The 23,510-nt window shown below is 36.6% G+C and overlaps 1 protein-coding gene across 13 annotated transcripts in view; it reads left to right on the plus strand.

The window, feature by feature from the left end:
- PPP1R9A (protein phosphatase 1 regulatory subunit 9A) overlaps nt 1-23,510 on the plus strand; it is a 305,319-nt gene that overhangs the window by 216,014 nt on the left and 65,795 nt on the right. For all 13 annotated transcript variants that reach the window (XM_045062718.1, XM_045062711.1, XM_045062713.1 and 10 more), the window contains one exon: nt 17,223-17,378. In XM_045062718.1, the coding sequence (XP_044918653.1) occupies nt 17,223-17,378 (156 nt within the window). The remainder of the gene's footprint in view (nt 1-17,222; nt 17,379-23,510) is intronic.

A 23,510-nucleotide genomic window follows, 5' to 3' on the forward strand; every position in this document is an offset into this window, starting at 1 on the left:
ACGCACTAGCCCCTGGTGGTAGACATCATCCCATACTTAAAGAATCCTCTGTAGAAATATTCTTTGTATGTGAAAACAACATTATTTATGATATTGAACACAGACAGGAAGATGGATAGTGTCATGGGAAGATAGAGATTAGAATAGAAACCAAGGAGGGCACCTACTGCATGGAGCACTGGTTGTGGTGCATAAACAGTGAATCTTAGCACACTGAAAAAATAAAATAAATTTTTTTAAAAAAAGGAAAAAAAAGTAACCTTTGCCCAGATAATGTCATCTTTTTGTAGCTCACTTTCTTTATATTGTTTATTGTAATGCAAGTGATTTAAATATGTTTTCATGTTATTTTCTTTCCAACTACCACATTGTGATGATATTAATTCATGAGTGAAATATAAAATACTAAATAAACTCCATCAAAGTCTGCTATACCATTAAATTCCTCTGAGGGTATGGACTTTGTACATCCTAGAAATCATGCTAGAACAATTCTATATTACAGTGATGGATCACGGAGTTTGAAGTGTTTGAGAGATGTCACAGAAATAAACACAAATGTCAGCATTTTTCCAACTTTAAGAACATTTATAAGTTGAATATATTTTTTTACCAAAAAGTTATAAAATTCAGAAAGGCACTGTGGGAGATGGATCATATCAGCCTTACTTTCCAGTGGGCTAGAAGGATTCTGTGGTGTCCTCATGCCTTTGCTCCTTTGGTCTTTTCTTCCTGGCGTACCATTCCCATTCTTGGTCAACCTTGTGTGCCTTCAAATCCTGTTCACTTTTTGGGTTCAATTTAGTTTTCACATGTCTTTTCTACAAAGCCTTCTTGGACTTTCTCAGCTGAGCTGGGGACTCTTTTCTATATAAGTCAACAACAGTACTGTGTGTGTATCTATCATCATTTACCCATAAATATCCCCCACTAGCTTGTAATTTCTTCAATGACAGGTTTCAATAGCTAGTTGATTTTTAATACATACCACCATGAGCACAGCACTGGGCAGCCAAGAGGAAGCCAAGAAATTGAATTGAATCACTCGAAGGATGCTAAGATGAAAATTGGAGAGTAGAGTTAAATGAGAATAAAATTTAGTTAGAAACATAATCTGAGATAGTGAGGGAAGAGTGACACAGAGTACATGGATAAAAGAAATGTCAAACCTGGCAAGACTAGAGATTGGAGATAGGGACTGAGGAATAATCTGAACTTGTCCTTTGGCACTTTGGGATTTCACACCTTTCTTTGGGTTTTTGCATCCATATCTTAATTGTTTTGAGAAAATGTGAATTTGCAAGAATACCCTATCTCTATCACACTGCACCAAAATTGTTGGCATGTAAAACCAGAGAAAAATGAATATACATATTTCATTCCTTGAAAACCTTTGGATCTTAGAGATAGGAATTTGGTGACTCACATTGGCATGACCTCTTTTTAGCCATAACTGAATAAACATACAATAGAAACAGTATAGTTGAAATGGCCTAAGTACTGTCGAGTTCAGTATTACATAGAGAGCCATCTTCTGCCCAGTAGTCATAGAAATACATTCTCATCAGCAATAAGGACTAAATGGTGACCTGATCAAAGACCCCAGTTTTCTAAAGCAGCCTTATTATGGAGGTTTGATAAGGATTTCATTTATTTTAAACTGATATTGATGCTAGTAAGGGAAGTGGTAAAAACTCTTAAGGGATTTCTGGAATTCCAGTCCTTACAGGGGCCTTAAAAAAATCATTTTATTGGCTTAAAATTGACATGGAGTAAAATGTGTAGATCGTAAGTGGATAACTTGATTGTTTTATCATTATATAATCCATGACATTAAAGTTAACATTAATGAGGGATAACATATATAATAAAATGCACCAATTTTAAATGTATTCATGTGGGTAGATGGTATCATGAATACTTTCATGGACAGTGAAGATACTGAACATTTTCATTACCTAAGATAGTTTCCTTATAGAACTTTGCAGTTAACTCTCAGCCCAAATCAAACTATTGAATCTATTTTCTGACACTGTAGATTAACTTTGTCAATTCTAGAATGTCATTTGAATGGAACTGTAAGTACACACTTTTTATTGTCTGCCTTCTTTCACTTTCATAATGTTACATTTATCCTAAGTATCCTGTATATTATGATGAGACTGTAATTGGTATTTCTTTGAGTTGCAGTAGACAAAGCCAGGGCCCAGCCAAAGTGGGATGTCTAATTGGAGAACTCCATCATAAAGCTGGAGTCTTATGGGCTACACTACTCTGGAAGATGAAAATAAATCTAATCTTCCACTCCAAGGACTGCATGAGAAATTGCCAGTGTCAAACCTTGTCGCTGGGTGGACGGGAAGAAAAATTTTTTTCTGAGACCTTCTGATCACAGCAGCCTGAACTTATGCTACCTTTCAGGACAAAAAAAAAAAAAAAAAAAAAGAAGCATGTTCTTTCTTGAGTCATTCATCTTTTTTTTTTTTTTTGAGAGAGAAAGTAGGAGGAAGGACAGTAAGAGAGAGAGGAGAGAAACAACCAAGGGCTGGATGCTTAACTGACTACACCACCCAGGTGCCCAAAGCCTTTCATCTTCAATCAAAGCTTAAAAGTCAAAGTTTCAACAATTTCAAAGTACAAAACTCACAGGGAAGAACAAAAGGAGAGGGCAGAGAGGAAGTGAGAAGGCAGGGGAGAAAAAAAGAAGAAAGGAAAGTAAGAGAAGTTTCCAGTTATTTTATCAATAATACTAAACTGGAACAAATACCTCCAGTTGTATATAACTTATTCCAGAAGACAAAAATGAAAGTAGTGCAACTCTGATACCAGGAATGCAGTAAAATTTTGAGAATGTGAGATGTATTGGGTTATAGGTATAACCTTGGTCCAAAGCCAAATATTGATGACAAGATTTAATAAGCCCATCCTATTCATAAAAACAATGCCCCCCCCAAAACTAAATAAATAAAATATTGGCAAATCTTATCTAAGAACATATAAAAGAGGTATTATGGTGAAATTGAGTTTAGCCAATAATGCAAATATTAATATTTGAAAATCAGTCATTACTTGGATTTGACATCATACTGGAAGGCAAGAAGATGAAGAAATAAAAGAAATAAGTTGGAAAGGAAGAAATAAAATTGTTATTATTGCAGGTGCTGTGGTTATCTCTTTGGAAAACCTCAGATATGCTTATGATCAGTTATTAGAAATATAAAATTTTAGCAAAGCTAGACACATAATTAATACAAAATATAGCATCTATTTCAATGTGCCTACAGAGAGAAAATATAACTATTTTCTAATTATTTCTAAGTATTAATTACTTTAGTAAAAAGGAAAAACCTTGTCTAACAAAACCTAGGCAAGACCCTTATGGAAAAAAAGAAATTTTACTGAAATATATGAAAGAAAACTTATATGGAAGGGTGAAGAAACCATTTTCATGGAACAGAAGACTCAATAGTTTAATTTGAGTCAATTCTAAGTGTATTTATATATTCAATGCTATTCCAGTAAAAATAATTCTAAAGAATTTAAAAATGGAAGTTGGTAAGCTATCGCTAAAATCTGTAGGAAAGAACAGTGCACCAGAAATAACCATGACCTATAGCATGCCTTAGAAAAGAGATATTTATTATTAAACTGTAGAAATTTAGTCTCTGGAGCAAAAGAAGGAACAAGTTGGCCACGGAGCCCAGAAACACCCCTCACACATATGAAAATTGGATTAGTGACAGCTAACACTCTAGGTGAGTTGAGAAACGTTAGGCTCTTCAATGAAGGAGACATGGTGAAATTGCAACCTCCATTTCAGTCTGTACCCAAAAGTTCAGTCCAGGTGGACTGACTACTCAGATGCAAAATATAAAACTATAATATTTAGAAGACATCATAGAAGAATATCTTTTTGACCTCAGTGTAAGAAGTGGTTTTGCTAACGTGAAACAGCTAAGAAAGCAAAACCATAAAAGAAAGGATTGACAAAATTGGCTAATTAAAATTTAGAACTTCTGTGCGTCTGAAGAATACCTATATGAATGCAAAAAGGCAAACCAGAAGCTGAAAGAAAGTACTTGAAAAATAAATAGCTGAAAGAGAATTATATAAAAAGTACTTCTAGGCACCAACAAGAAAAGACTATATAAAGAGGGCATTGGCTTTAACACTCATGTCATAGAAGAAGAACTTTAATGGCCAATGAGCATATGAAAAGATGCCCAAACATATTAGCAATCAGGATGTGAACATTAAAAACCACAATGAAATACTATCTGGTATTTACTGAATTGATTTAAATTGGGTATTTTAAGTTTTGGTAAGAATGTAGAGTGAAAGGAACTATTATTCTTTGTTATAGGATATATTAATTGGCCCATCCACTTTGAAAAACAATTTGACATTATCTAGTAAAGCTGTCTCAACAGTTATATTCTTTACCAAACAATTAGTAAAATTCTTATATACAAGAGCTGTAAGACATGTAGTATTTTTTTTCTAAAAGAAAAAAATTGGTCACAACTGATAGCTCTATCAAAAGACTGGGTAAATATATATTAGTATCTTCATACAGGGAAATAATATGCGGAGTTCTTTCAGCAATCCACCACAACTGGTGGAATTTAGGAATATACCATTTAAAATAAAAACGACACAGGAGCATACCAACAATATGATTCCACTGATAATGCGGATTACACCTGTTAAAAACAAACGATACATTGTTTTGCTCTACATAAATATGGTAAAACTAAAGAAAAACCAAGAATGATAAAATTCAGCAGAATTACTCTAAAGGGCATGGAACTGAAATAGAATGAAGAAAGCACACACAGAAAAATATTAGAATGTAGTAATACTGCTCTTTTTCTTGAACTAGGTTGTTCATTGGTAGTGGTGATATCATTATTTATATACTGTCTATGTGTTTTACAAATATGCTTCCTGCCAATTCAGTATTTAATGAAAAAATTAAAATCTGCCATGTACAATTCTTATGTTTAGCAATTATCTGGATATAAAATGATTATTACCTAGTTCCTGATCTCTAAGACTTAAAAACGTCTTTAAGACTCCACGTCTCAAACTTGCCTCAATGTGACAATCTCATGCTACGTCTTTAAAATTACAGATTTCTCCATCCAGCCTCAGACTTACTGAAACAGAGTATGCATTGTGTCAGGCCTAGGACCTGGGGAGTATGTGGGAAGGGGTTAGATGCGATCAGATCTGGAGTAGTCCAGCCAGGAAAACTGACCTTTGAGTCCTGCCTGGTATTGCAGAGATTTTGTAAGAAAGAATTGCGGCCACAACCCATCAGATAGCCATGAGGAAAGGAACAGAATTATCCTCTCTCAAAGGAAGTTGTAAAATTGAGATCATATTTATCATTAATTCATAGATAATTCATATAAATACCATCAATGATGTTTGTGTTCGCTTTACCTTTTCATTTACCAGAAATTCTAGAACTGTGACTTCTGGTTCTATCTGATCATCTGTTAGCATTTTTGCAATCATGTGAGTCAATTTGTATATGTACACACTGTATTTTCCAAGACTCAGTTAGTTGTATAATTATAGAATTATTGAAATAATAATAACATGTGCCACTTTGGTCCCTATAGTTGTTCTCTTCTGCAGATTAAAAATTCAGGGAAATACAAATCTCTTAGTCTCTTCCCACAGTTCTGTTGGCATCAGAATAAATGCTTCATTGTTTCCTTGGCAAGTAAAACAAAACTCAAGGAAGGCTGCCAATTTGAAATTGCAGTGTGACATTTGAATTACAGAGGTCTACTTTGGTCTGTTGACTGTTTAGTTCTGGATCTCAGTGGGAAAAATAAGGATCTTTAGTTCCCTCCTCATATAGAATATATTTATCAGGGACTTAAAGACAGTGGCATTTATGTCTTAGTGAGTAGGTAGCATTTGTTAAGAGGAATTGAATTAGGAATTTTGAGTCATGGAAAAATATAGTTTATACATGCAAGAGGCTTGCTATTTTGTTTGGAAACAATAAATATATATGGTAAAGAGCTTAAAGCACTTTGAAGGCAACCTGCCAAAAAGCCAAATAACCATAGTATAAAAGAGTCATCAGAACTAAGGACATGTAAAATAAAAGTATAAATTTAGATTTGTGGTTTTGATATTTATTTGCAAGAAGTTTTTGTTTTTGTTTGTTTGTTTTCTATAACCTAGAATCAGGTCAATATTGCATATATTCAAGAAAGAGCCAGTTTACCTGCAGGCAGAGTATGTGGAAAGGAATATTAGTTGGACAGTCTTTGAAAAGGTAATTTGAAAAATAATATAGGGATGTTAAAAATCAGCTGAATTTCGTAAACCTTTTTCCCCATTAAATAATAATTGGGAAACAGTTCTCCATGAGGCTCTCATATTTCTGAGGCACTGACTGCCCTTTGTTCTGAACTATCAAATGTTTGTGTCATGCACAGTCTTGGAAACTAGAGATAGTCTTTCCTTTTGGAACAAGGGTGGTGACATCGCCTGTTATAAAAGACTCAGGTTCCCTGAGCTCTGGCGTCTTCTCCAGACAGGCCTGCTTGTGCAGGTATGATCTGGTCCTCTTCCCACCACTCTCTGGAAACTGGAGTTTGAGGAATCACCACAAAGATATGTTAGTCTCTATCAACTAGTCCAAAGACCCATTCTGGGTTAGAGGAATGTTCTGACCTTGTTCAGACCAGAGTCATAGAGAAACACACTGACACCTACCTCTTGGGAGGGAAGGGATTTGCAGCTGCCACAGTCAGAAGCCTGGGAAAGCCTCAGAGCCTTAGTGAGTTCACTGTGGAGAGAGTGGAGCAAGGTATATAATGCCAGTTTAAGGAGAAATACCAGCAGCTGGACTGCCTTTGACTCAACCCCTCCTGCACTTCATCATGCCAGCTGTAGTCAGTGAAACACTAAGAGGTCTCAAAGTTCTTTGTGTTGCGTCTTGTCTGCTACAAAGGCTTATTGGCTCAGTCAGGGAGAATTCTTTGAGATAGACAATCTCTTGTGGGAAATTATTGAGGAATATTTGGGTCCCAGCTGGCCTACAGTGCTGATGAAAGTAACCTGCTGGAGAATAAGAAAGTGTCCCTCAGCGGTCTTGCTAAATTCTTACTAACTGTAAGTTACTAACTGTAAGTTAGCCTTACCACCTTGGAAGATTTCCCTGTCCCTTATGTTCTAACCAAACTTAGGATTGGACTCTAGGCTGAGATGGCCTCCAGCACAGTTCCTGCTGTGGCAGTGAAGGCAGGGCTGCGTCAAAGACTCTCCAAAGCCAACTTGGTTGTGTCAGTAATGATGACACCTTATATAGTGCTTCAGGTGGGAGATGCTGGAAGTTTGGTTAAAACACAAATAACCACTGCACTACTCAAAACAAAATAAATGCACCTTATTAGTGGTTCAGAGCCACCCTCTGCCTCTATGCCCCTGGATGCCTCTTCTATCTACCCTGAACTCTGCTGCTGTAAGGAGGAAGGTGACTAGCGGTCAGGATGAGATCTCCTTTGTCCTTTGAAGAGACAAGATGCTATATGAGCCCCTTAAATGTGCTGGGGAACTTTGGGAGGAGAGGCATCCAAATTCAAGGATGGATGGAGGAAGGATGCCCAAATTCAACTGATGTGGTTTGGGCAGTGTTCAAGTGGGAAGGGAAACAAAATGGTCTCTTGGATGGAACCCTTTGGGCAGATGCAATGTAATACTGTTGTGACTTCCACTGCTCTATGTGTAACGGAATCAATGTATTATGCACCTGCCCTTATCTGTCCCATTAGTGCCAGTGGAGATCCTCTCAGCTAGGGATTGCCAATATAGAACAGTAATAGTAGGACAAGAGAGAAGATACGTGTGCTGTTTTCTTCCAGGTAGGCCAGCAGAAACAGTATAGAATCCCAGAAAAAGAAGGAAAAACTACAGCTTATTTAAACACATCATGGTTGATCTCAGTTACTACAAGCTGAACTCATTCTGTTGCTTGGACTTCATTTAATAATGGTCTTATTGATATGAAATAGATTTGGTGCTAGCCACTATGGTCACACTGATCAGTGTAGCTGAGGGAAAATCCCAATAATGGAAAAATTCACCAGAAGCCAAAATGATATAGAAACAAGGGTAGATATCAATTGGGAGATGATTCCTGTATGAGTCTCTGACTTCTCTGTGTGTCTGGTAAGCAGAGACATTCATGGCCTTTGTTTCAGATTACCTTTTTAATGATGTGTATAGGGTGAACAGTGTTGGAAAATAGAGTGTCTCTCTTTAGGGCAAATGACAGACTTGCCTACTGCATGTTATTAAAAAAATATATATGAGTTCCCTCAGTTCAGAATACTTTTGGGGGGTGTGTGTGGTTTATAGTTCACGTTTTTCAATCAATGCAATTATAATTAGACACAACTATTTTAAGAGACTTTCTTTGAAGAAAGAAAGAAAGTAAAACTACCTTTTAAAAAATATTTGATATTTGAGTACTCACCAATAAATTCAATATAGTAGAACAGCTGGAAAGGGAACGGATTTATAGAGTTTGAGGTGGATAAGATTAGGAAATTCCTAGAAAGTAAAATTTAAGAAATTGTGGTTGAAAATTACCTCAATAATTGAGTATTACAGATTATAGTACAATGTAACTGCTATTCTTCAGATCTCTTTCTTTTGCTTTTCATTTAAGCATAGTCAACACACTGTGTTACATTAGTTTCAGGTGTACAGCTTAGTGATTTGACGATTTAATACATACTGCTGTGCTCACCACAAGTGTCACCATCATCTACCACCAGACCAATGCTATTACAGTACCACTGACTCAATTCCTTATGCTGTTCCTTTTATTCCCATGATTTATTCATTCTGTAACTTCTGTATTTCCTACTCCTGTTTATCGATCTTGCCCATCTCTCTTCCTCCCCCGCCTCGGGTAGTCATCAGTTTATTATTTGTATTTACGGGTCTGTTTCTGCCTGTTGTTTGTTCATTAGTTTTGTTTCTTAGATTCCACATATAAGTGACATCATATGGTATTTGTCTTTCTTGACTGATTTCACTTGGCGTAATACTCTCTAGGTCCATTCATTTTCTCACAGATGGCAAGATTTCATTCTTTTTAATGAATGGGTAATATTCCATTGTGCGTATGTCCCTTTGAATTCATGTTTTCTTATTCTTCAGGTAAATACCTAGTAATAGAATTTCTGTTTTTAATTTTTTGAGGCATCTCCATGCCTAAGTTCTGCTTCACTTTTAGACCATGTTCTCCTGGCACTACCCTGTCTTTGAACTTTGTTTGGAAACTGTTTCTTATTTTTAGAATCGAGATGTTCAAAACCATCAAGTCTTGGTTCCCTTCTGTTTAATAGTCCTCTCAATTTCTCTCTTTGGTCACATTTTACCATAATAAGCAGCATGAAGAAATCCAGCAGCACCTTCAACACTTGTTTAGAAATCTACTTAGTGAGATCACTCCATTCACTAGGGAGCTTTCCAGCTTTCTCCTTACAGAAGGTGATAATAATGTTGCTAAGCTTCCTGCCACTATGCAAGAATAACCCCCCCCCACCCCAGATTTCCACTTACAGGGTGTTCAAGGCAATTCAGGCTTGCTCTAACATACTCTTCAGAATCTTCCCAGCCTTCCTTCATTGCCTATTTCCAAAGCCACTTCCTCGTTTTTCTGGGTTTGCTATGGCAATACCACCTTTCTATTACAGTATAGCAAATTACTACCACAACTTAACAACTTAAAATGAGAAATATTTCTACTTCACAGTATCTGTGGGTCCATTTAACTGGATGCCTCTAACTCAAGATCTGTTCCATGGCTGTGAATAAGGCATCAGCCAGAGCTGCCGTCATCCAAATGCTCTACGTGGGGAGGATCTGCTTCCAGGCTCACTTGCAGCTGTTGGCAGGACAGAAAGGAAGATCCACTCCCAAGCTCCCTCATGTGACTTTTGGGACCCTCAGGCCCTTGCTGGCTCTTGGCCAGAAGCATCAGTTCCTGATGATGTAGGTGTCTCCACAAGGCCATGCACAATCTGGCAGATTGTTTCTCAAAGGCAAGAGGACAAAAGAGATGCAAGGCATAGTCTTCTTGTAAACTAATCTCAGAAGGGACATCCCATCACTTTTGTTGTATTCTGGCAGTTAGAAGTGAGTCATTAGGTCCAGCCCACATTCAATGGGGGAATGGATTATAGAAGAGCATGATTAGCCAGAAAGAATGATCATTAAGGGTTATTTTAGAGCCTGCATACTGTGGTGGAAAATGGAGTTCCTGCTTTTCAGGAGTATGCTTGCTAAAGGAAGGGGTAGGGGGGGAAAAGAAAAAACAACCCAAAGAAGATATTAAAATACTGAAAAATCAAATGCTAACTTATAAACTGTCTACCGCAATTGCTAGAAACTTTTAAGAAGGGTAAAGATGAGTTTGAGTTGTTACAAAAAAAATTTATAGGCAAATCTTCAATCTATCTAATCATATTTTAGGAGAGATAATTTGCCAGAGGTATTATCAATTATCTGAGGAGCTGAGTGCTTGACAAAAGGAACATAGAAGGCCATATTCATAACCTAAATATAGACAATAGATGCTTCTTGCTTTAGTAGCGAGATCGTAGAATGAAGTGAAAAATCAGAAAACATTCTGAGCAAAAAGATTGGCAAGAAAATTTTGAATGGCTTGAGAAATGAGAGGAGAAATGTCTTGGCCCAGGCATCATGGTGGATGTTTTACATTATCTCTTTGAATCCTCTCAATGTGCTATGAGATTGGTATCTTTGGGGTCATTTTATAGAAGAGAAGAGCACGGAAGATGCATGCTAAATGACTTGCCGGCGGCTGTCATGCAACTATGAAATTTTTTTTTCTCTTTTAGGGCCCTGGTCTCTCCACCCCCAAAACCCATGTTTTGTTGTTGTTGTTGTCCGCATTGTTCTGGTGAAGCCAGAGGTAGTGAAAATTATCACAGTCATAAAGTCTCTGGCCTTTTAGCATATTCTAAGCACCGTGATTAATACTTTGAAGCTACCACTACCGGAAATTCTTCCAACAACCTTATGAAGAAGATGCTGTTATTCCCATTACAAAGATGAGCAAAGAGACTGAGTGGCCTAACATTGCAAAACTAGGACACAGAGAAGTCAACTGACAGAAGATGGAAAGAGAGATGGCTTTGCAGGGAAGGGGATGCTTTTGCTGAAAGCCATCTGGATGGCTGGCACAGATTTAGGAATTTTAAACATTAAAGTGTTAGTTTGAGGTCTTTCTCCTCCAGAGAAAAAGCAACTCTCTTCTATTCTCCAACAGAACAGAGTCTGAAAATATATATAACCAAATTCAAATCCAGTAAACAAATTCCAACAAAAACTGCATAATCAACGCTATTTTTTTGATTAGCACCATTTAGTTTCCCGGAATTTACCAGAGCAAACATTGCTACAGCAAAAATTACTGCTAATGGTTGAACCTAACAACAAGAGAAAATCCCCAAAAGGGTCATTTAGGCCCCAGCTGCAGCTGTGCCTCACTATATTTCTTACTTGAAAGCTGAGAATTAACAGGAAAATCAGGGCTGTGCCGTGCTGTGCAGATGTGGCTGAAACTGCATTAATTTATTCAGCAAACATTTGTTTAGTGCCTACTATATGCCAAGCATTGTGCTAGCTACACTGGGATTTCAGGAATAAATCATACCTGGTGCTTTCAAGGAGCTTATAGTTGAAAGTGGTTGATAGAGGGCAGATGTAAAAGCAGCCAAGTTTTATGAGTGGCATAAGGAGATCGTAGAAGCATAAAGGAGTGGATTAGAAGAATCTTCAGGCTGTGGCTTCATAGGATGAGCTGAGTAGATTAATCTTCGTCTTGGATGCCTGGGGCAGGAGGGGCAGGGCCAGTAAGTGGAGACAACAGAGGCCTGGAAGTTTTCTTGGTCCTGATGCCTCCTACCAAAACTGGGAATATAAGAAGAGGAACGGGTTTAGGGAAAAGAAAAATTTTACTTCAGAAATGGCCAATTTGCTCATAAAAGGTTCATGTGGCAGGGTCTTCCAGGACGTTACATTTATGAGACCAAAACTTTGCGAATGTCTGGTTACAAGATTCCGATTTCGAAAAGCTGTAGCTTATGTTGCTGTATTGTAGGATTAGCAACACGACAGTAGCAGCAGCAATGGCTTGTCTGGGGTGCCTACCAGGTGCCATTCCTTGGTGCCTAGAGACACCCCTAACTTAATCTCATGACAACCTTGTAATATATCCTAAGGGGGTATTTTTGTTCTCAGTTTATAGATGAGGACTTTGAAACTTAGATCTGAAAGCTGACTTTGCTCACATCATAGAGTCAGATTTTGAATCCAGGGCTATGGGACTTCAAAATCAAGATTGTTTAGTTGGACTCCACTTAAGCAACTCACCAGTATAACAGATAACATCCCTTCCTTCTCTAAAGCCTAAACTGAGATCTGCACCTTTCCTGAGTCCTCAAAGCTCAAGAATGTCTCCTGCGTTTGTTCCCACCAGTCAAAAGTTAGAGATTTACTAAGAGGCAGAACCTGTCAGCTGTACTTATTATTCTTGTAATTATGTGTTTTCTTAAAATATTAAGTGCTCCAATGTCATATGAGTATAAAGAAGTTGTGTCCATGAAAATGAGATGAAATGTTCTGGGAAGAGTCAATACAGATTGGTAGCTCAAGAAAATTAAGTATGAGAAGGAAACATAAAAGAGACAGACCATACACATCTAGAGGAATTTTGCATTCATTTTCCTTGCAAGTATCTTTTCCATCCATTTTAACACCCGGCAGTAATTCTATAGGTTGTATGCTGTGATTCTGGTCTGTATAAGAAAGAGGGCATGAAACGTAAGTCAGCAGGCTGGTAAGCCAAACCTTTTGAAGGAGACTTTTTTGTACTTGCCCAGGGTGAGCCCGTTAAGAGAGAAAAGAAGAGGAAATCTCTAGAGACAGGTGGAAGTCTTCAGAGTGAATTGAATGAAAACACTTGAACATGTGGAAGGTGAATTTCAGCACAATAGGATTACTCACCAACATTTTTGGCTAGGGAAATATGGAAGGAATGTATTCCCATCTTTTATCTTCTAAAGCTTTACTTTCTGTAGACTGCATGCAGCGTAGTATAGAAGAAAGGACGTGGGCTTTGGAATATGTTACCTTCGATGACATAACTATTTGCCTGACATTGGGTAGAGTCCCTTGAGTCTCAGTGTCCTCTAATTACAATGGCATAATAATACCTACATCATACAGTCTTTGCAGGATGTAACGTTGGGCACACAGTAAGTTACAAAGGAATTGCTATTCATTTTTTTGCACCCTTGGGAAAGCAATAAAAAAGTGTAAGATATTAATCAAGAAGGTAGATGAGTTGTGAACAGGAACTCTTACTATCTCTGTCAATTGTTACACAACAACTATTCTCCCTTCCTTTAAAATGGATTTTCAGGTTGGGATAAAAGATTTTCAAGAGTCTCTGTTTACTTGAAAGATACTGAATCTGGCCAGAAATAAAGAGAAGGAGATGGATACCAATGGAAACACTTTGTTGTGGCATATTTTTTTTTTGATGGATTATTGTCCATCTTCCTCTGTAAACATCAGATTCAGTCCAATCTAATGTTGAGTCTATGAAATTCTACTACCCTATCACTCCATGTAATTTACTTTCAGATTAACCATAAAAAATTTTTTCATTAAAGTAGAACAATCAAAAGAACACATTATTCTTAGTCTACTAAATGTAACTTTTTAACTTCTAGATATTTATGAGGTCCTGTAGTAAATGCTTCCTTTATTATAAAGCCTATTTATGTTGGGAGTGGTAAATGATCAGCAAGAGAGATTGGCAAGATAGTTTTTTTTAAGTTTTTATTTAAATTCCAGTTAGTTAACATACAGTATCATATTAATTTAGGTGTACAATAGAGTGATTCAATAGTTCCATACAACACCAGTGCTCATCACAAGTACAATTCTTAGTCTCCATCCCGTTTCCCCCATTCCCTAACCAACTCCCCTCTGATAACTAGTGCTTTGTTCTCTGTTAAAAGTTAAGAGTCAGTTTCTTGGTTTGCCTCTCTCTCTCTCTTTCTTTTTTTTCCCCCTTGCTCCTTTGTTCTGTTTTTTTAAATTCCACTGGGCATGATGGTTTTTATTTTATTTTTCTTAGATGTTTATTTATTTATTAGAGAGGGAGAGTGCGCAGGAGGGGGAGAAATGGGTGGGGAGGGAGAGAAAATCTCATGTAGACTCCTTGCTGAGTGCGGAGCTCCATGCAGGGCTCAGTCCCAAAGCCCCAAAACGGACATTGAGATCACAACCTGAGCTGAAACCAAGGCTCGAACACTTAACCAACTACACCACTTAGACGACCTGGCATGGTAGTTTTTAAACACCCTATCAACCTCTAATAAGTAATAAGTAGAATCCAGACACTAAAAGACGTTATCTTGACCTCAGTATGCTTCTAAAAATAATTAGAAAGAGAAAGTATCAGTAGGTAGGAAGATGAAATGAAAGATAAAAAAGAATTTTGCAGAATTGCAGATAATTTGGATATTGAGGACAGGGATTGATAAAGTAAAAAAATGAATCAAGAGGAGGACTTCTTAATAACTTACATTTATGAATGTAATTTTGAAAACTAAAATGGATGACAAAGCCAGAACTATACTTAGAGGTAAGAATTGCATATATTGTACATATATTGTATATACCCTAATCCTGTTACTCACTGTAAGAAGTGTTAAATAAAAGTGACAGAATACTGTCTTCCTAACAAATGCCTTTACAGTTCATTTTTTAAAAAAACATATATTACTGAAAACCTCCCTAGGAGGTTATAGATATTACCAAGTAGCAAGGGTAATAGGCATTCTTGGATATATCCTTTTAAAAATATTTGTTGAGATCCTATTATATGTCAGGCCCCATTCTGGGCACATGTTTATATTCCTTCCCTTACACATAGTAAAAAATTATTTTCAGACCAGCAAAGGGAAATCAAATTTTATCTTTAAAATGTGCCGCAGTGTCATCAGACCTTAAATTTAGCTTCAGATTTTATGGAGTCATTCAGAAAATTCATCAAATTGATGTTGTGGAAGTGAATTTAATCTACCTGGTTTAGACCTTTATAATAAAGGCATGGCTTTGCTGCTGGTTGTAATTCAGATTAAAAACAAGCACCCAGTCTAATATCTCTAAACCAGAAGTTTCAGCAAGGTATCAAGATTGTGTCCTTACCAACCTTACTACATTTCTATTAATTAACGGCCCTGGGACTTAAAAGTACCTATTGGTTCTAAAAATACATGTAAATAGGAGATGAGTTAATTCACAGAATATCACAAGAAATAATACCAAACCTGGGATTAGGGTTCTTCCAAGATTTATAGGATCTAATCATCCCAACAAGTAGGAGCTACCTAGAATCAGCAGCCCCTACCACTCAGCTACCTTTTCCTGTCAGTGCCAGAGGCACTTGGAATGGAGTTTTAAGTTTGCATATTTTCTGACTGGTTTCTGAGGGGTTCTTTCACCCTAGAGATACACTGAGCTTGCTGCTAAGCACAAATGCCACTAAAGTCAAGGTCTTCATGATACTAGCCTTCACATGAGGAAGTAGTGTCTGAAAGATGCCGAGGCAGTTCCTTCATCCGGGTCAATGACCCTCAGATTCCTTACTGGAAGTTATGCCTACTTCTGGGCTCCATCCTTTAAAACAAGTGTGGAGAATTTGGAGAGAAGTCTGAGCAGAGGCACAAGGATGATGACAGAGAATGAGACCCAGGAGGAAACCAGAATTATTTTACTTGAAAAGGAGCAATCAGAATGGCAATTTAATAATGGTCTTTCAGACATTAGGAATTATGACACTGAGGTTAACGACCAGATTTTCTTCATGTGCAAAACAGTGAAAGAAATAGAATTTCAGCTTTAGCAAGAAGAATAGAGTATAGAACCAAAAGAAAAAAAAAAAAAAAAAGAAACCAGCAATCAGATGCTGAGCCTATTTAATCAAAGGAGTAGATCAGTCCATATACTTTATGAAAGTGTTTTTAAAGGCAATATCATTTCCTGTCTGCTTTATATATTATACATAATACCACCTGACACAACAGAGACACATTAAGTGAACTTTGTTTTTTGACCCTGTGAATCCATGATTTATCTTTAAATTATGTCATAAGGTATAGATTTCCAACAGTTATTTTAAATTAGAGCCTCATAGCTTGGTGCTGCCAGGAGATGACCTACTTTCTAATAACGTTAAGGAAGTTCATGGTATGGAGGAACATTCATTCCAGGGGCCGTAAACTCATGGAGCTGCAGGGGCATGTGGGTATCATGAAGAAGTGAAGCTAACAGCGTACAACAGTGCGGAGTTAGGAAAGTTCTGGTGTATTTGAAGGTGTGTGACCCATCCCAAAAGGGCAACCACTGCTTACTAGGCCATTGTTTTCACATCACAATATACCCATATTGCCAGATCTTTAGCTTTCTGAAGAAAAACTCCGGGGATCTGGAATCTCATGTGAATTTTTTATTTAACATCAACAAAATACTAAGATTTATCAGAATGCTATGCAAGCAAAGCAGTACACCTCTGCAGGCTGTAAGTTAGCAGTCTCTGGTTGTCCTTTAGGTCACTGGTTAACCAACACATTAGTTAGCATAGAAAACAGAGCTGATTGAACTCTGAAGTTAGGAGAATCCATCTGCTAAACCTTCGTAAAGCTTGAATTAAGGTCCCTTCCAGCTCTGCGAATATTTTGATCTCCCCTTCCTTCTTCCCTGCTCTCAGTATTGGGTGACTTATTCACACAGTGGTGGGGATTTACAGGAATTACTTATTTCCCCTAGCAATATAATTTTATTTTGCAAAACCATCACATACTTAGATGGAAGACAACTTTTGTTGCTATACTAAAGATGCTGCTGATGCTATTAGATTTTTAGGGAAGCACTCACATATGGCACAGACATGTCACTTTGGATCTTTGAACTAACATTTGTTTATAACATTGGCTGCATGAGGCATGCTTGACTTAAAAGCCTACTTACACTTCACCATTTGGTGACATATTTTATTTCTCTTTCATAAAATATTTTCAAATAACCCTCTTCTTCCTGGGCTAAGGACAACTGGATCTCTGAAATCCCCTTCCTTTCAGACAGGAGAATATGCCACAGATGAAGAGGAGGATGAAGTAGGACCTGTTCTTCCTGGCGGTGACATGGCCATTGAAGTTTTTGAGCTGCCTGAAAATGAGGACATGTTTTCCCCATCAGACCTGGACACAAGCAAGCTCAGTCACAAGTTCAAAGAGGTAAGTTGCTGATCTGCAAAATATTTTTCTATGCCTTTCCGTTTCATTATTACATTTATATTTTAGTTTGAAAAATGTATTGAGAAGAATCAGTTTTCAAAAGAAAGCCTTTGGATAACAGATTGTCTTGAATTTCATTGAATTTCAAGGTAAAATTCAAGTAGATCTCATTCCACAACCATTAATTTTTAAATGCTTGTTATTTGTGTAGTGATAGCTTATGACTGATCTGTTCTTCCATACATTCAAGCTGTAGCTTAAATGTGCAGTTTCCGTGGTAAGTTCAGGTTTTATTTTTTCAGTATTACAGAATGAATTTGGGGGACCTGATGATAATCTTTCCTCTAAAGCAGTAATTTCTTAGAAAGTTTTTTTTTTCTTTTCCTAAAATAGACAAGATCCCAAAAGGAATCAAATGATATACCTAAGTAGTTTAATTGAAGAAATTAAAGTTTAATGAATGAAATTTGAGCAGAGTCACTAGAACTCCCCAGGGATAGTGAGGTGCACAGGGACTGTAACAGCAGGAAGTTGTTCCAACTTCCAACCGAAAGAAGGCCTTGATGGGTAAAGAGGAACAGAGATTCATCCCCCCACCTCCTCCCAAACAAGAGCATCTTTATAAGATCCAGCCACTGCTAAAAACGACATTTGGAGACAAGGGTGATAGACGCTCAGCCCCTTCTCTCCTCCTCTGAATGCTTCCTATCGACCGGCCAAAACCAGGAGGAGTGTGAAGAGGTCAGTCTCCGAAGGCAGCAACTATCAGAAAAGGGGCCAACTAAGGATCCCAAAAGGGCAGAAAGGTGCAGATAACACATACATTCATCTTCTAGATTAACTGCGTAGAAGTCCAGCATGTAAAACAGAAACACTGATGAATGGGTCCCCAAACAGTTTACTCTTCCTTGCTTTAGGAAACATCCTCATTGTCAAGGCAAGTGTGTCATTATTTAGAGCTCCCCCACTCCCACCCCACAATAACCCCGAGGCACTAAAGCTCTGTGGTTTCGAGCCCGTTAGGGACTTGACCATTTGGAAGAAAAAGTTCTCCTATATGTGAAAAACGAGGTTGATCATTGTGAATGTGTAATTTCTAATTTTATTTCTGATTTCTAATTTATTTTCATTTATAATTTCTAATTTTGATGTACCGTAAATAGTTCAGTTGTGTCTGCTCTGATGTTATACCTACCGTGCCTCAATATTGACTTGCCTTTTTAATTCCTTATGATAAATTTATACTTGTGAGACCAGTATCAAAGTGAATGTACTTTTAAAATGTAAATTTTTATTTAAAAAAAACTTAGGCTTATTATAGAATTTTGGAAAATGCACATTTGTATAAATGCCAAAAATCTCATTCAGGAGCCTAATTTTATGGTATTTGGGATTATACAATACATGCTGGGTTAAATTTCTACTCTTGATACCTGTATACATGAATTAATAGGATTTTCTCATGTCATCAAATGTTCTTCTGCAAATGATGTTTATTTACTATAGAGATCTCTTATCATTGATCTACTTAATTTTTTGTCTTAGAACATTTCCATTGTTTCCAGGTCTTAAAAAATTATTTTTCTTAAGTTACACTGTAACTGATATGTGTGTACTTATCCTTGGGATAATTTCTCACCGTGGAGTTGTTAGATCAAAGAATATGAGTATTCTGGGGACTTGTGGTACTTAATGCCAAGTTGCCACCAGAGTGGCTTTTCTTGGTGATAGAGAAATCTGTTTATGCCACTGAATGTGCTGAGTGTCCATTTCTCTCCCACCTGTTATTAATTGTTGGGTTGAACCATTTCCATTTGTATAGTTCACAGAGTCCTTGAGGCAAAATACATGGGTTTCCCAGATGATTTACGACTATTCCTAGTTCTGAATCAGATACAAACACTTGGAGACAAAGGAAGCACACAGTTCTATAATGATCGCAAAACTCAGAATTCCCTTACAGTAGGAGTGGCAGTGCTTATCTTAGGGCTAGTTCTTGTAAAGGTTTTCTGCATTAACTGGTATCTTCAAACCAAAGAGCAGTGCCAAAAAAGAAAGTTCTACTGGAAGTGAGTGAGTGCGAGGAAGAGGCAATCTAGGGACCTCTTTCTCTGCAGCTCTGATTGGGCCCATGAATACAGATTATCTAGAAGAATAGATGGACGACTTGTTCTTTAAAAAAGTCTTCCTCAAATGTTGTAACTCTCTGTCCAGCTTTGAGGCCATGAGGTCAAAGCAGTATATCCAGGCAACAGCCTGTATTACGGCCAGGTGGGTATGGCCCTACCTTTTGACAGATAATTGAGCTGGCAGTGGAACCCACATTCTTTTATGAAAGCTAAAGAGGATAAAAAGCAGAAACAGTATATGGTTATATCCTCCATTTTCTGAATTGAGCTAAGGACTCCGCACTCTGTAAATACTGTTTGAGGTGTACTCACTGTGTAGACAACTGTGGGGTCTAGACCTAGGGGTTGGCAAACTGTGATCTATTGGCCAAATCTAGCCCAATGCTTTTGGTTGTAAATAAAGGTGTATTCGACATTGCCACAGACATCTGCTTGTTTATTGTTTGTGGCTGCTTTCATGCTCCATTAATAGCCAAGTCAAGTAGTTGCATAAAGACCATGTGACCTGCAAATCCTAAATTATCTGCTATCTGGCTTTTTACAGAAAATGATGGCTGACTTTGCTGTAGGCCCCTGCACGATCTGGACCCATTGTATATCTAACAGAGTTGATTTATTTTTAGTCTGAGTAACCAAATCTGTAATTTTCTTTTAACTTTGGTTTTTAAGAGTTGGAGGTTCGTCCTCACCTCAAGATCAAGCAAATACCACATTATTTCACTTCTAATTCTTGTTATCTCTTTTGTTATATATTTAACATATTGACATATTCTTTTCTTCAAGAGATTGTCACTGAGGATTTGTATCTTGTACACTGCCACTATCAGTTTTAACTTTCTTTCTATGGTTAGCGTAAATGCCCCAATACTTACAGCACTAAATATTTTTCACAAGATGATGCACAAAATGTGGGGTGAAGATGGAGAGTCACGTGTGTCGGACTCTGTACAGTGTCTCCTATTAGCGAGGGTTCTCTTAATTGCGTTATATCAAACCAGTACATGTTGCACTCTTTGAGAAAAGTACATTTGACGAGATTATCTCAGTCAGCCCTCCTTCTGGCCTATTACCTATCTTCCTACCAGGCTCTCAGGTCCTCTGTTTTGGCTCACTCTTGTACCTGTTTTCTCATAGTTCTTGACATATGGTCAGTGGTTAAATATTTGGTGAACGAATATCATAAAGCATATACTGGAAGTTGTTGTATAATTCAAGACAGCTGCCTAATTTAATTTCTCCAAGGAGTTGACAAGATAGCTAGCACTTTTATTAAATGCTCATTTCTGTATTTCCCTCTGCTTGGAAGGCCAGCATTATTATCTACAGAACTGGTGCCTTTCCACTCTGGCCTGCTTTTAGCCTTTATATTCTGTTCTGTTTTCTCGTTCCTTGGTGCAATGCTGTTAGAATATACATGAATCATTGACAGAATAAATCAGATTCATTTAACTCTTCAAAAATTCCTGTAGTGTTCAACCTATTCAAGAAAACATTCGAATCACTTTATTCATTCCCTTGGAAAAACTTCTTTGCATTTTTATTGTAATTACATTAAACTACTAAATTAACTTGCAGAGAGCTGGCATTTTTATCACAGTGACTCTTTTAATCCAAGTTTATGGAATGTATCTGTTTAATTCAAGTCTTTTTTTCTATTAGTTACACAAGCATCCCTCCTATAAGTAACAGAACATCTCACTAGAGTGGATTAATCAAAAGCTGCCACAAAGGTTATATTAGCTTCACTATAAGTTAAGAAATTTTCTCTATTTTTCTATTTTCAGAAATGACTTTTATAAGAGAGACTTAATGACTTGCATAAAATAGAAATTTCTGTTCCCTACAAGTTTATTATTACTCAGCTGTAAAACCATCTGTGCCTTTGTGGAGAAAGATTTTAAAAACCTTTTATAAAGCTATTACTCTCTCCAAGTGTTCAGGTTTTTCTTGGGCCAGTTTTAGTGTTTTGCATTTCTCAAGAAAGTTATATGTTTCCTCTAAGCATTCATATTTTCTATCATTTTTATAATATGCTATTTATAATTAGTTATTCTTGTTTTATTCTTTATTTAAATATTTTTTCTTAGTTATTTTTCTACAATTTTTGTCTGTCTTGTTAACCTTTACATTCCTAATTTTTTAATAAAAAAATATTTAATGTTCCCTACCAATATCTTAATTTTTTCCTCCTTTCTTGTTTCAGTATTGATTAATTGCAGTTAGTACATTTATTTTTGATAATTCCTGCATTCTGATAAATATATTGAAAACTATGCTTTTTCTAAATATTGATTTTTTAACTACATGTTAACAATTTTTTTTTCATTTAGAATGCCATTGTCCTTTAGATATAATTTCTCTTGGGATTTCCTCTTTTTTTTTTTTTTTAAAGATTTTATTTATTTATTTAAGAGAGAGAATGAGCAGGGGTGAGCGGCTAAGAGAGTAGCAGAATCCCTGCTGAGCAGGGAGCCTGACCCTGGACTCAGTCCCAGGACTCCGAGATCATGACCTGAGTCAAAGGCAGATGCTAAACTGACTGAGGCACCCAGGTGTTCCAAGATTTTCTCTTTAATACGAGAATGTTTTAGTGATATATTTTACTTTCCAGATATATGTAGCTTTATTTTGTTATTCTTTTGTTACCAGATTTTAATTTTATCACATTCTGGTCAGAAAACATATTCCACGTGATAGCTATTTAGAATTTTTAAGACTTCTTTTGTAAATTAATTCATAAATAATTTTGTTTATCTAGTCCTCATGCATGCAGAATTTTTGCATACATTTTGTGCTTAGGTATAAAATTTATATGCTTTTCATTTATGTAAATATGATTAATAATAGAATTATACATTTCTCTGTAGTGTGGCTTAGATCTTTGTCTGTTTGATCTATTAATTCTGAAAAGCCTGTGTTAAAATCAAAAACTACAGTTTTTTTTTTCCTTCCTATAATTCTATCAGTTGTGGTTTCATATATTTTAAATCTTTGATATCAGCTGCATATATGTTCAGGATTATTATGACTTTGTGATTTATTTAACAACTAGCTGTCTTGTCCCTTATGATGCATTTTGCCCCAAATTTTATTTTCTCTAATAATAAAACTTTATCACTGCCTTTCTCTTGCATCATGTTTGCTTCACAACATCTGTTTTTTCCATCTTTGTATTCCATCATAGCCTTTTGTTCAAATGTATTTCCTTTCGCCAACCTATTCTTAAATCTTACTCCTAACTACTCTGGGAGTCTGTCAGTTAATTCATGAGCTTAACCCGTTTACATTTATTTTAATCACTTTAATATTATAACTTAGAATTGCTTCCTTATTTTGTATTTACAGTTTTCGTGCTTCCTTCTTGTTTCTTTTTTATCTTTTACCTATTTGCCATTAGATACATCAAATTCTTATCTGCTGCTTAAAAGTTATACATTTTCATTCTTTTCTTCTAGAGATTACATGTGAGTAATTTTGACTCAGTCTTGGGTTATTTTCTCCTAGGAACATAGAATGCAGATCAATAGCTGTATCTACAATTTAACAAAATGATAACCATTGCATAGTTTCATCTCCCTTTCCCCTCCTCTTGAATTTTTTTTTTTTTTTTCAGGGGTTTTGGTTAGATATCTAGTTCCAACTTACCTATGCTTCTCCTGACTCTAATGGGATTTCAGTGCTGTCCTGATGTTAATTCACAAACCTCATTTTGGTGCTCCTACTTTACCATATGGCACCAAAGTTTAAAGTTAGTGGCCAGGATGTCTAAACTTAAGGTGAATGGAATAGACTGTCCCTGATTTATCTCCAGATGCAGGTTTACCCAGTTACATGTATAAGATGAAAGATGAATTAGATTGCTGTCTACCATTCCAGGTTATAGATACTTGCCTGGTTCATTTACTCATTTTTCCCAAACATATCTGGAAACACCTGTGTTCTGTCTCTTAAGAAATTCTTACAATTTTTTTTGCTAATTGATGAATGAGATTTTTTTTTTTTT

The sequence above is a fragment of the Mustela putorius genome, unplaced genomic scaffold (genome assembly GCF_011764305.1).
Source record: "Mustela putorius furo isolate JIRA1106 unplaced genomic scaffold, ASM1176430v1.1 tig00003845_pilon_pilon_pilon, whole genome shotgun sequence".
NCBI lineage: Eukaryota > Metazoa > Chordata > Mammalia > Carnivora > Mustelidae > Mustela > Mustela putorius.